At 42.6% G+C, this 14,656-nt stretch overlaps 2 protein-coding genes and 1 pseudogene across 2 annotated transcripts; 2 read left to right on the top strand and 1 right to left on the bottom strand.

Annotated features, from left to right (window-relative positions):
- Positions 1–1,872: 1,872 nt before the first annotated feature.
- On the bottom strand, positions 1,873–2,506 carry LOC147446189 (uncharacterized). Its single transcript, XM_086525459.1, has 2 exons — positions 2,119–2,506; positions 1,873–2,045 (listed from the first exon to the last, which is right to left on the bottom strand). Exons 1-2 carry the CDS (start codon positions 2,391–2,393, stop codon positions 2,000–2,002), a joined length of 321 nt encoding a protein of 106 aa, XP_086381585.1. The 5' UTR covers positions 2,394–2,506; the 3' UTR covers positions 1,873–1,999.
- A 3,321-nt stretch (positions 2,507–5,827) lies between these two features.
- LOC147446190 (uncharacterized) lies at positions 5,828–8,056 on the top strand (annotated as a pseudogene).
- Positions 8,057–10,092: 2,036 nt separating this feature from the next.
- On the top strand, positions 10,093–12,450 carry LOC147446191 (flavonoid 3'-monooxygenase CYP75B137-like). Its single transcript, XM_086525460.1, has 2 exons — positions 10,093–11,488; positions 11,587–12,450. Exons 1-2 carry the CDS (start codon positions 10,544–10,546, stop codon positions 12,202–12,204), a joined length of 1,563 nt encoding a protein of 520 aa, XP_086381586.1. The 5' UTR covers positions 10,093–10,543; the 3' UTR covers positions 12,205–12,450.
- Positions 12,451–14,656: the final 2,206 nt, after the last annotated feature.

The following is a 14,656-nucleotide window of genomic DNA, read 5'->3' on the forward strand; positions in this document are numbered from 1 at the left end:
TGATATGATAATATCATGTGGGAGTAATGGATTTTTGCAGATGATTTGGGAGACCCTAATAATCTATGCTTTCTCAAATTTTCCCCAGAAGGAGGTTGTAAGTCCAAGTGCCCCAATTGTTGATTCACACATTATAACAAAAGTGGCTAAACAATCAAAAAGCCCTTCCTTTGTGAGAGGTTCCTAGGGGTGGCTAGTGGCAAAAATGCTTCAACATCACCAACGCAATATACCTTATAACAGGTTTATCTATTGTTGTGCTCACCATCTAGAAGTAGCTACTGTCTAGGAGGCCTATCTATGGACGTGCTCACCATGTAAAAGTGGCTTGTGGTTGTAAAAGTAATCCTAAGGCATACATTTGAGTCTACCTCCCTGTAGCATATACAGGGATTTATTATTGATCTGCACAAGAAGAACCTTGGCAATTGATCTGGTTGGCCACCCAAGGGGTCCAATAATAATTTAGGAGATTTAATTAATTGATTTAGCATTTATCTAGCCTTCTCTCTCAAAGAGGAAAGAGGGACACTTGTCTCAAGGCTACCCTTGCTGCTTGTAATGCCTCCTGCTTATGATTGGCTAGGCCTGGAGGGGTCCAATGAGCTTCAAGCATGAGCTACAAGGGGGGGTCGACCCAAGCAAGCTAGGGGGTTGCTTAGGGGGTATACTCACCCACACACACTCACAAACACTCTCATTGTGTGTTATGAAAAGTGCAAGAGCTCCCTCTCCTTCTCCAAGCAAGTAGAGGTTGAGAGCCTACACCAACACTCTTGGCTATGGAGTGCAAATCCAACCAAGAGCCATGCTTCAATGCTTAAGCTTGCCATATCCTTCTTCTTCATTACTATGCTATTATGTATGCTAGCAACAAGAGTTATGATAAGTGAGCAACTAATTCTTTCTCCTACGAAATGTTTCTTCTTCCTCTTCCCTACCCTCATTCCCTGCTAGCTCTCTCCACCTTCGAAGGTGTTTGAGGTCTTGGGATTGAGGCTTGGGATAGTTAAAGTTTTCTTCAAGTTTATGTTATGTTTTTACGCACCTCCAACTGCTCCTCTAAAGACCCGGATAACTCGGAGGCCGCAGGACGGGGGCGCTTCCTCGAGGTCGATGGCCGTCCCTTTGTAGTGCTAGGTAAACCTAGCATCCTTTGGCTGGTTGATTGTGGCGCTAGATGACCTTCCCTTTCCTCTAACCCTCTTGTGATGTGCTGCACAAAAAACAATATAAGTATTGTTGATGCCTACCACCCAAGTGAATGATGTTTGGGATATACAAACATGTTTCTCACCATGGTATGCGTCCTCCCCGACGTCAGGAAATTCGCCGTCTAGATAGTCTAGGAACCACGGACAGTCTCGCCAGGCATCGGTTCCTTGAAGGCCATCAATCCAATCATCGGGGTAGATACCAATCTCCTCTCTCTCCGAGTCAATCCATGCATTACTTGGATGCTCCGGAGATGGGAATCGACTCACTTTTAATAAATACCCTGACCACCACCTATAAATTCAATGGAGGAGATGACTAATTTGAAACATAAAAGACATTGAAAACAAAACAACAAGTACCTGTACAGTAGACGTCGCACTGTGCAGCCAAAATGTGGTTGCTCCGTTGCATCATTGGTAGATTTTATGTTTGCTTTCCAACGCAAAAAGGCCTTGTTGAAATGCTGCCTCCGAAAAAACTGTAGTGCTTCCGCGATAGATTTGCCTGAACCCCGTGCGGCCTCTAAATGGAGGTTTCTAACAGCATCGTTCTCTAGCTCTAATTTGTTAGCTAAACTTAACACACCGCTGCAGCCATGAACTCGTTGATTAATAACAGGTGTACTTATGTGAGGATATTGTATGTTAGGGTAGATATAACGTTAAACTTAAAATTTATATGTATACAATAAAACTGACTAACCTTTCCAAGTGCCACCAATAGACATGCATCCTCAGCCATTGTGAAAATGGTTTTTCGTTTGATGGAATTCCAGCCTCTTTCATGGCCGCATCGCGGATGCCAATATGTCCAAAAGCCGGCATTTCCTGCATATCCACAAGTGAGCACAAACGCAAGAGATGGCACAGACCTGTTCTTGCAAAAGAAATAACCACCTACTCTTCTGAGGTGATGTGTGCACGTGCAAGCTCGGACACTCTAAATGGTGTCATCTTGCAACCCCTCTCACCCCAACGGGTGAAAGAGATGCACGCGCGAAAGAAGTCGGAGCCATTGTCTGGATTGGCGATGACTGCGATCTCTAGCCCCTTGCGCAAGAAGAAGGTTTCTGTGGCCTTGAGCGCCATAGCATAGCTAGCTTTGTAATCTTCTTCGTGGTCCATGTAATCCTGCGAGCCTCGTGTAGGCAGGTTTTGAATTTTCTCCTGGTACATACGGTCAAATTCATCCTGCAACAATAGCGCATCAAATAAGTTAGCAGCTTTACATTATTGGAAAGTTAAGGTACTAATCTAATAGGCATTTGATGTGCTTTTACCTTCCACAAAAGTTGCGATAGAAGGGCCATTGGCAGCCGCAGCCACTTGGAACGGTTCATAGCTATTCCTCGAAGCACCCTTTCGGCCTTAGCTTTGTCTTCGTCGTCAAATTTGTCCAAGAGGGACTTTGTGTCCGTCAAGCCAAGCTTTTGCATCATGAATATGTCATGGGCAGCAGTATGCAGGACATGCACGCATGTTACTCTACATCACATACAATAAACATGTCACGGACCTATGAAATAGAGTTGTGAAAAAAGAGAGGAGAATGCTTACTTGTTTATCATGCCGAGAACTAAGAGGAACTCTGCCATTTCGGTAGGGTTTAGTGCTACGAGGGTGCACTCAACACCACGTCGAGGCGCTCGCGGTATGCCCACTCTCTCCATGCGTGCAGTCTGTGGTTGCCATTCCATATCACGAACATTTTTTCTTCCATATGTCTGAGCTCCGGAATTTCCAAGATTTGATCATCAAAGGCTGCCGACATGTGTAGCTGTCGACCGCGTACAACACGCCGATCAAACTGCACGGGAGACTGTCTTGGAAAGCACTCAGTGACAATGAATCGCGCCATTGTAGGTTGGTAACCTCTCTCGGCGATCGACGTGGTGAGCTCCGCAACACAATCATCCTGTGTATGGATTGCTGGATTGGCCAGCAATCGACACAAGGAAACGCGAGGCAGCAAATGACTGTACGGTAAAATGTGACTGTCAATCCAACCCACGCAAATGTGACTGTCAACCAACGAGCCAAAACAATCACTGAGTGGCTCGTTGGTTGCGGCTTGAATGAGGTAAGTGAGCAAGCTACATGGCCTCGTTTGCTCTCCAACGGCTCGCTGATGGGCCGTTTTGAAAGTTCGTTTGCGGTTTTTGCAAACGGACTTTCGAAACAGCCCATCGACAAGCATTTGAGCTTCCAACGAGCCAGGTAGCTTGTCCACTTGCCTCATTGGCAAGTGGGCAAGCTACATTGCTTTGTTTGCTCTCCAAGAGCTTGCTGATGAGCTGTTTTGGAAGTCCATTTGTGTTTTTCACAAACGGACTTCCGAAACAGCCCATCGGCAAGCGGTTTGGGCTTTCGATAGTCCGTTTGAACTTCCGGCGAGCCATGTAGCTTGCCCACTTGCCTCTTTGGAAAGTGGGCAAGCTACATGGCTTCGTTTGCTCTCCAACCGCTCACCGATGGGCCATTTTGAAAGTTCGGTTGTGGTTTTTACAAACGGACTTTCAAAACAGCCTATCGGCAAGCCGTTTGGGCTTCCGACGAGCCACGTAGCTTGCCCACTTGCCTCATTGGCAAGTGGGCAAGCTACATTGCTTTGTTTGATCTCCAAGAGCTCGCTGATGGGTCGTTTTGGAAGTCTGTTTGCGTTTTTCACAAATGGACTTCCGAAACAGCCCATTGGCAAGCGGTATGGGCTTCCGGAGGGCCGTTTGAACTTCCAGTGAGCCATGTAGCTTGTCCAATTGCCGCATTGGCAAGTGGGAAATCTATGTAGCCTGGATTGGTCTCCAACGGCTCGCTGATGGGCCGTTTCAGAAGTCCTTATGTGTTTTTTTCAAACGAATTTCCGAAACAGCCCATCGGCAATACTCATGAGCTACCGGCGAGCCATGTAGCTTGCCCACTTGCCTCATTGGCAAGTGGGCAAGCTACATTGCTTTGTTGGCTCTCCAAGAGCTCGCCGATGGGCCATTTTGGAAGCACGTTTGTGATTTTTGCAAACAAACTTCTGAAACAACCCATCAGCAACAAGCGGTTTGGGCTTTCGGCGAGCCATGTAGCTTGCCCACTTGTCTCATTGGCAAGTGGGCAAGCTACGTGGCTTGGTTTGCTCTCCAACGGCTCGCTGCTGAGCCATTTTGGAAGTCCATTTGCGTTTTTTGCAAACAGACTTTTGAAACAGCCCATCAGCAAGCCGTTTGGGCTTCTGGCGAGCCACATAGCTTGCCCACTTGCTTCATTGGTAAGTGGGCAAGCTACATTGCTTTGTTTTCTCTCCAAGAGCTCGTCGATGGGCCGTTTTGGAAGTCCGTTTGTATATCTCACAAACGGACTTCCGAAACAGCCCATCGGCAAGCGGTTTGGGCTTTCAGCGAGCCATTTGACTTTCGGCAAGCCATGTAGCTTTCCCACTTGCCTCATTGGCAAGTGGGCAAGCTATGTGGCCTCGCTTGCTTTCCAACGGCTTGCCTATGGGCCGTTTTAAAAGTCCATTTGCATTTTTAACAAACGGACTTCCGAAACAGTTCATCGGCAAGTTGTTTGGGCTTCTGGCGAACCATGTAGCTTGCCCTTTTGCCTCATTGGCAAGTGGACAAGCTACATTGCTTTGTTTTCTTTGCAAGGGCTCGTCGATGGGCCGTTTTGAAAGTTTGTTTGCATTTTTCATAAACGGACTTCCGAAACAGCCCATGGGTAAGCGGTTTGGGCTTTCGGGGAGCCGTTTGAACTTCCGGCGAGCCATGTAGCTTGCCCACTTGCCTCATTGGAAAGTGGGCAAGCTACGTGGTCTCCTTTGCTCTCCGACGGCTCGCCGATGGGCCGTTTCGGAAGTCCATTTATGTTTTTTGCAAACGGACTTTCGAAACAGCCTATCGATTTACCCTGATGTAGGGACTCCCAATGGAATCCGTGTATCTGTGGGGTAAACCTCTCTTTGGGCTCTCATGTGTCTCTGTAAGCAGGATGATATCTCGGCCTCTCATCACCTCCTTAGGCCTCTTCGAGTGTGTCCATAGGTCTCCATTGCAATTCCAAACCATGGCCTAAATATCCTCATGTGTCCTCTTGCAACTGACACGGTTCTGATGTACCTGACACACTGACACGGGTTTGACAGACCTGCATTGACGTGCTTTTGATACACGTGACGCAGGCCTGACGCACTGAACGGGCAGATCTGACGCCCTGTAAGTCTGACATAGAGAGAGAGAGAGAGAGAGAGAGAGAGAGAGAGAGAGAGAGAGAGAGAGAGAGAGAGAGAGAGAGAGAGAGAGAGAGAGAGAGAGAGAGAAGGTTTGGGTGGGCCCGTGGGGGGGTGGGGGAGGGGGGTGGGAGTGTAGCTTAAACTTTATCATACATTGAGTTGTAGCTGACACATGCCTTTTATATGCTCGTAGCTGTGTTAGTGTCAAGTCTCACCATGTATGGTTTTCTCATTTTCAACATCATGTGTTATTGCCAAGTCTCACCATGTATGGTTTTCTCATTTTCAACATCATGTGTTCAAAAAGGTTGTGGGTTACAGCTTTTCTTATGTGATACTCATGTATGATACGTTTTTGGCACATGGAGGTCCGTTGCATATGGAATCAAACATGGAAGGTCCACTTTTTCCCATCGAAGAGAATGTGGAACACGAGTTCCTTCATAGTGTCTTTGAAGGGCAGGAAGTAGATGAAGAAGAAGCCGTACATGACATTCTCATTGTCTTTAGTCATGTTATGTAAATGAGCACTTATGTGAATGCATTTAAGATTGATTTTCTTTCGATTTTAGGTGGTGATTGCTTTGCTTCAGCTGCCAATAATCATTTTCTTGTGATGTAGGTGTATCTTGTCTATGGGTACTATATGAGCTTTATGGATTTGAAATTAGCAAGGATCTAGTCTTTGATGTTATGCACATTCTTGCTCTGAACCTTTTCAAGAAATTCACAAAGAGTCTTTTCGAAGTTTCAAGCAATGCTGAAAAGAAACTCATTGATTCATGCATGGAAAAAGCTATCTTTGAAGTTCCTAAGTCCTATAAGAATCAAGGGCGGTGGCCTTCTATCACGCCAAGTCAACATCACAATATGTTTACAGCTGAAGAGCACCAAAATTTTATTATGTGGTGTTTACCCCATGTTTTGAATACCGTGACAAGCTTTCAAAAGAAGTTGAAGGACCTTGGGTTGCTATTAATAGACATTGGTCATATCTTCTACAATTTTATTATGTGGTGTTTACCCCATGTTTTGAATACCGTGACAAGCTTTCAAAAGAAGTTCAAGGACCTTGGGTTGCTATTAATAGACATTGGTCATATCTTCTACAATTACATGAGGACTTATGGATGGTCACTAGATGCGCTAGATGTGACGTGCAACTTACTACTGTCATGGCGAATCTTATCTTCGGAGATTCATGGACCTAATTCGGCTCCTTTAGAACACGTTGCTGGTATTAATAATCTTCAGCTTGTTTTCTTTTCTCCAATTTTTATAAATGTATATTAGTGTTTGATGGATTGTAAAAATGGACTTATTTTAGGAAGTGCAGAGATGCTTGATGACGTTCTACGACATGGTGGACATGATGGCATGTGGCGTTACAGGAATGAGAGAAGTGTCAGTGGATTTGTGGCAATACCGACAAACAACAAGGAAAATGAGATGAGCTATGCTCATCACCATAGTAGGGTTCTATTTACAAGGACTCAACAAAATATGCGGATAGAAGAAGATGGCTTGCAACCCCAAGAATGACTTCTCTTAAACATGCATGCATGTTTGCAAAATCCTGAAGGTACTATGTTTGACAAAGATCTTAGTGTTTCATGTCACTCATGGCACAAAAAAGGCGTGCTTGTAGCATCTTCCGAGAAAATAGCATTAGACTTATTCCAAGCTCAACGACTGCTAGATCCTTGTCCATGCAAAGAGCTTTTGGACGAAAAGGGAGTGATGGTGATTGCGCATAATTAGAGAAAACTTAGGCCTATGACTGATGTGAAGAGGTTGTATCTTCAATCTTTTTGGGGATATAATCTGTTAACCAATGAGCTGCTTACATTTACTAAGCTGTTTCTGAAAGGAGAAAAGTACAATGAGAAGGAGAAGTTAATTACAATTTGCAGCAATGGCGTTAGCAGATATGTGAAATAAAGGAGTTTTTCTGTCATGAAAGTCGTGGAAATATTGGTGTATTTTTCGTTGGCAGCTTGGCCAATAATGGTGAAGGATTGCATGGTCTTCCTAGAAATAAATGTACAGGAATGAAGATAATTTCAGCTGCACATGTCAACAACCGATCTTCGAAGGTATTGGCAGTCTCTCAAATCAAGCACAAATGCTTTCTTCTACCTTGTGGGCAAACCGAAGATTGTGTCATATACGAAATGCAAGACCTTGAGCTGCGAAAAAGTTTGATAGAGCTCGGATCTCTTGGTTATCCTCCACCTTGGATAGAACTTTCTGACATTGTTTTGGTAAACCTACATGGTAGTTCATGTACATTTCAACATGCAGTTGTACGAGGCATTTCTCATATGTCACAAAAAGTCAAATTGGGAGTGATGTGCCAAGTCACAAATAATGAGTGGGAGTTGTCATAGAGGAAGACACATGGAGAGATTTCAATGTGTGCTTAAAGGTCTTGTCTAACTGGATTCCAATTCAATCAGCTCATATCGAAATACATTTCGCGAAGCAATTCGGTTTAGATATACGGGCACTTAAACATGGTAAGAAAATATGCTCTTTTATAAGTGGCATGAATGTTCTTTGATTTTTTGTTTTTTGATAATGTATGGTTATTTGTTTGTAAGGAAACTTGCTCTATTAGCTGGAAACTCTTTACAAGATGTGTAAAGATTTTATATGATGCTCTCTTTACTGTATGCATCCTCCTTGATGACAACTAGCAGTTTTTGGTGTAGAGTTTGGATGGAGTTGTGGTATATTGCCTTTGTGCAATGGATAGCTTTTGGAAATGTTGAGAAGATATGGTTTATTTTGGTGTAGAGTTTGGATGGAGTTGTAGTAGGTTGCCTTTGTGCAATATTACAATTTGGAGTAGGAACTTTTTGGAAACCAGCATGCTTTGCCATCGTGTTACTGAATTTTTTTGCCACATATGGTGGCATTATATGGTCACACTCTAGCACTTACGACCTTTGTGGTCACTGAAAACTAAAGAGTTCGAATGGTTCCAATGTTTAATCATGGTTTAATGATTACACAACTTGTAAGAGATTAGTCCCTTTGAAAACTCAAGAAACCGCCTATCCATATCACCGTTTAAACTTGGTGCAAATGTGAAATCACCTTTGTGATTAGTGTTTATTTTATTTTTTGCCCTCATTTAATGCACTTATGTTTGAATGCCTTTATAAACATGTAGCCAAGGAGTCAAGCATGGCAGGTGTATCTACGTGTAAAGAAGAAAATTTCACAGAGACGAGACATATAGTCTCAACAAATGAAGGGGGGAGAATGTTGTATGTACGCCTTTGACGTGTCATGTACAATGTGTCTTCAAATTAAGATGTAGAAGATGTAATTGATTCTCTGTTCATTAGAGTAAAAAACGGTGATGGGGGTTGATATTGTAGAGTGATGTAGCTTATTTTGACTTTGAGGTTTCACTTCAACGAAAGAAAAAGTAAATAGTTTATACAAATTGAATGGAACCAACAAAATTTAATTCTAAAGCATGCCGTGTCTTCGCCTACTCATGTGACGGCCCGTATTATATTATCATGAAGTGTTATTATTGTTATAGGCAAGGTTGTAATCTTTTCACATTGCCTTTGTTGCTGTGTTGTTAATCTCGAGTAAGTGTTTTTTAGAATGTATCTTTTAAAACATATACTTTGTCAAATTTTGTGGTAGATATTTAAAACTGTTTATCAAATTAAGCAATTGTTTTCTTTAAATGTGTGATGTTGTAAACACCATGTTTTCAATGAATAATAAACAGCTGCATTTGGATAAACCACTCTGCAAGACACTTGATGATTGGAAAATTCAGGATCAAAGATTCTCAAGTACTAATTAACCAAGGCTATAATTCAGAGTTAAGAAAAAAACAAAGATTATCTAGAACATTTAGCACAACCAAGACTTGAAGCAAAACAAAAGTTATCTAGGATACTTAGCACACATCTTTTACTCGTATGATACGTCAAAAAATCTTTCTTTATTTATATTGTCTCGATCAAATTGGCATTAGACTATGATTTCATATTTGAATATTCCTTTGGTTAAATAGTAAATCGAATAACATGCAGATGTGATAATTTTAATGCGATTCCTTACTATTTTCAAATATACACTTCAAAGCTTTAAAACTTTCTATCAAAGCATAAAAATCTTGAATAGGCTATAATCGTTACAACTAAGAAAATGCAGGCAATTTGAAGGATGTAGAGCAATGATAAAGTCAATAAAACTTTGATATGCGTGATGCAAACATTTTATTTTGATATGTGGTAACAATATATTTGAGTAAACTTTGAGTAGCTAGGTAAGTATGCAATATTCAAATGAGAAATTAATAAATAAATTACTCATAAAACCCAAAAAAATAAAATAAATTTGAACATACATAATGGTGACATTCTTATCTTAGTAAGCCAATTTTCTTAGTGACTTTACTAACATCAAAAGTCAAAAGGTCGCTTTCATATGATACTGGAAGTTTGAAAACTTTACTTTTCTAGGTTGTAAAGATACTTGTGAATATGCACTTTTCTATGTATTGAGTTTTCTAATGTTAGAAAGTTTGCATTTTTAGGGTACAAAAATATCTCATGAATAACATATTGTCATCATGTAAAAAAATTTCTTCCATTGAAAAAAGTGAGTTTACTATGATTAGAATTTTTGCACATTTAGAAGTGAACTTGTGAATTACAATTTCCTTTGAACTAAACAATGAAAACTATGTTTTTGGCTTAGTCTTATGTCCAGGCAGGCATTCTTACTTGAGAATTTTTATTATCAACTTTCTCACGACTCCTGGTAGAGTCCTGACTTTAGACTCTCACGCATCCTTGATTGATTGATGTCTCCGTGACTCGTGACTAGCATTGTATCCATCCACAGCTATACGGAGACTCTGAGAGGCAGGAAGCTGCCCTATGTTCCTACGGCTAGAAAGTGGCCAAAAAAGAGGTAGCCCCAGGCCTTGACGTCGAATCTGGTCACCTGTGACTGGTCGCCCAAGCCGCACATACAACGTCGTAGTACTTACTCATGCATTGAGGTGGTCTTCAAAGGGGCTTAGCTTAATCAAGAGTTGTCTAGTATTCTGTGACAGAGATCAGAGATGGGTTTAGGCTCTGGGTTCGACACTCGCGGTCAGGACGATGGATTGATTCTAGTTGTAGTGTTCAGTGCTGTGCTAGCTGTGTGTGTAGGCTTGTCCTTTAAGCTGAGTCGAAGATTAACTGCGAGAGGCAGGCTGCCCCCAGGGCCTCCAGCGTGGCCTGTGATTGGCAATTTCCACCTGCTGGGAGCCATGCCCCATCAGTCATTTACCCGATTGGCTCGCAGGTATGGCCCCTTGATGTCCATGCGGCTGGGCTCAACCTTGTACATCGTGGCCTCCACCCCGGAAATGGCCCGCTACTTCCTGCAGACTTACGATCACTCCTTCGCTTCTCGCCCCCGCACGGCAGCTGCCACTCACATTCTCTTCAACTCTACTGACCTCGCCTTTGCCCCCTATGGCCCCTACTGGACCCTCATCCGCCGAGCCTGCGTTACGGATGTCTTCCACCCCAAGCGCCTTCTCTCCTTCCAGCCCATCAGATGGCAAGAGACACGGAATCTCATCCATGGCTTGCTGCAGCAGAGCCGCTCCGGCCACCCCATCGTCCTGCGCCCCCACTTGCAGGGAGCCGGCAACAACATCATCTCCCGCATGACCCTTGGTAAGACGTACATTGAGCTCCGCTCTTCTAGCAGCGCCGGCGACATCATTGCCCTCATTGGCGAGACCATGCATCTGTTGGGCGTCCTCAATGTTGGGGACTTCATCCCCAGCTTGGCGTGGCTGGACCTGCAAGGGTGGGAGAGGAAGATGAGGGCTGTGAGGGCTAAAGTGAAGGTAGCGTTCGGAGCGATTATTCGGGAGAGGCGCGCGCGTAACGCCGAACTGGGTACAGCAACTGCAGATCAACCGCCGGACTTTTTGGATGTTCTGCTAGCCATGCAGATGTCCGAGAAGGAGGTGCAAATCACGGACGACAACGTAACAGCCGTCATACTGGTAAGCTTCGATTGCCATATCCGGGTTTTACAAGGCAGGAGCTCTCTATATGCTTCAGCTTGCACTGACACAAGTGCGTGTGGACGCCTTTAATGCAGGATATGTACTTGGGCGGGACTGACACAGCCTCCGTAACGTCGGAGTGGGCGCTCGCTGAGCTACTGGCAAACCCAGCGTGCTTGGAGAAGGTGCAGGAGGAGCTGGATCGCGTTGTGGGTAGAGAGCGGCCGGTCGAGGACGGCGATATACCGCAGCTGCCCTACTTGCGAGCGGTGGTGCAGGAGACATTCCGGCTGCATCCACCGCTGCCTCTCTTGGCTCCCCGCCAAGCTATGCAGGCGTGCTCTGTAGCTGGTTACGATCTTCCGGCTGATGCCCGCGTGTATGTGAACGTGTGGGCGATTGGAAGAGATCTCGGGACGTGGGAGGAGCCGTTGGCTTTCCGTCCCGAGAGGTTTTTAGGGGGCGCTGTCGAGGAGAAGGGGCAGCATTTCCAGTTGTTGCCCTTCGGCTCTGGCCGTAGGCGCTGCGTTGGATATGAGCTGGGCTTGCTTAACGTTCGCCTCTTTTTGTCCAGCCTCCTTCAATCTTTCCATTGGCAGCTTCCTCGAGGGATAAAGCCAGACTTCACAGAGAAGTTTGGTCTCTCCGTCACTTTGGCCAACTGCCTCACTGTCCATGCAGCACCCAGGTTGCCCATGAGCGTCTATGCTTAGCGCTCTGTCTTGAGCAGCAATGATACCATACGTAAGGAACTTTGGACATGTTCCTATATAGCTAGTTGAATCAGATGTTCAATAGTTACTAGATATAAGTAGGAAGTTTGAGATTTAATCTAGTAATTGAACAAAAAACTATCGTGTTTATCTAGTAAGTCATAAGTTCCTATATAGGAGTTTGCTCTTGGGCGTCCATATCTAGTAGTTTCTCAATTTCTATATAGTAAGAATGTGTTTCATCTAGCAATCTTTCACTTACCATATAGCAATTTTCAGAATAAGCCATAAAGTCCCATATAGTAGCTAAATTTGGGTATCTTTATTTAGTAGTCTCATATGGCATATAAGCTTCGATTTCACTTACCATAGAGTAAATAATCTCTTATTGCAATGAGTTTACATTTTCAACAATTACAATCGATAAATAGTTACAACAAATAATCATGAGGTTATTGATCATTGATTTTGCATAACTAATCAATACATCAATCATCAATTAATAAAGAGAAAAAAAGTTGCACGTATAAGAGCTATGGCTGTTGTAACCAAAGTTGTAAAGCTAAAGAGATAGATGTAATTACAACTCACACATGTATGAAATACGCAAGCTTAGCGCACACAACAAAACCCTGTTTGTTCAAAAAGACACCTTGCAAGCCTACATCTTGAGCTTTGCACCATTTATAGTTTTTAGTTTTGTGTCTAGATTATTGTTGAAGCTTCATATTTATGAGTGCAAGTATCTGTCTTGGTTTGTAATTAACCAAGTAAGAATGTTATGTAATATCATCAATCAATCAACATGTATGCTAACTATTGTAGTCTTACGTTTTAATGACTATCAATTATCGTTAATAAAATGCTTGTGATTTATGCAGTATTTTTCATTGGAAATTATCAAAGTTATCTTGACGGTTGAGAAAATATTCATAGTAGCCTCCGTCAAATTTTATTATTTCTCCAAGTATCCTTGTAATCTTGTCAAAAACTCTAAAAATGCTCATATATGTTTTTGAAATACTTCGTGTCGTGAGATTAAATATTTCCATAACCTCTTTTCTTAAGTGTTTTAAAGACTATCAATCATCGTTAATAAAATTCTTGTAGTCTTTCATAGTATTTTTCAAAGCACATTACCAAAATAACCTTGAAAGCCGCAAAAGCATTAATAGTAGCTTGCCCCCAAATTTTTTTATTTCTCCAAATATCCTTCCAATCTTGTCAAAAACTTTTAAAATGCTCATATATATTTTTGAAACTCTCAAAATACTTCTCGTTGTAAGATTAAACATTTTCAAAACCTCTTTTCTTTTGCGATTATTTGCAAGAAGGTTAGTTCTCCCTCCACGGAGATGGTATCGTGTCTTTAGAATGAGATGGCTTATAATTCACACTTATAAATGCATCGATCTATTGTGAGCTCTTTTGATAAGAAACATATTTGAAGCAACAGGAACATATATATGGTTAATAACCTAGATGCTTCATGAAGCTAGGAGACATGTGTAGCTAATAAAAAGTTTAGTAGATTGCTTAGATAGATGCTTAATAAAGGTTGATTTTTTTTATTTTTGACGTAAAGATAATAATTGTAAAGATAGCTAGTAAGCATAATATAATAATTGTAAAGATAGCTAGTAAGCATCTGATCAATAAGATACATATATTAACAAGATTGATAACTGTTGATACTCATTCATGAAAATGATACCTAAATGATGTACATTGTAAATTGGCTTTGAAAATTAGAATTTAGAAGGAAGTGCTATCTTTCAATGAGAAAAAAGAAAGAAACTAAAAGTTGGTGAGGCAAGAACCGATCAGGTAAAATCCCTAAGCGTTGAAGCCAGGGTTTTCAAAAATGTGTTCACAAATGCGTGATCACGTCAACAAAAGGTGTTATTACCACAAAATTTAGTGTGATCACATGTTATATTCACAAGGCGGGACGAATGACCTGTCGAAACAGGCTGGGCCTGTAAACCCGTCGGGCAGTAGAATATATTGGCGGGACCCGTCGGGCAATTTCAATGCCCGGCGGACCCTCCGGGCTATTAAAAACTCGACGGTAAGTTGTTTTGATTATAAGTAGCCCCGGTTAGCCGCCATTCCTGCTTTTTGGGGAGACTGTCCTTCTTTGGGGCATAACGTCTCTCCTAAAAGTGCTTGTAGAGCATTCATAGTCCTCGCAGTTGGCTAGGAGCATCCTTTGGGGTAGACTGTCCTGATATTAGGGGCTATCATCTTTCCTTATAGGCACTCCTAAGGCTATTGAGTCACTAGTCCTCAGTTCTTTGAATTGTGGGCAGGGTGTGGTTCGTAGCTAATACTCGCGGAGGTTTAGGGTGAAAGTTGGAGTCACAGTCGAGCAGCACAGGTAATTTATCTTGTGCTTGCTGAGTTACGATGGAGCCATGAGTCCTGGTGAGGGGCTAGTATTGGTTCTTGA

Source organism: Adiantum capillus-veneris, chromosome 12 (genome assembly GCF_014529385.1).
Source record: "Adiantum capillus-veneris isolate H3 chromosome 12, ASM1452938v2, whole genome shotgun sequence".
In the NCBI taxonomy this organism is placed as follows: Eukaryota; Viridiplantae; Streptophyta; class Polypodiopsida; order Polypodiales; family Pteridaceae; genus Adiantum; species Adiantum capillus-veneris.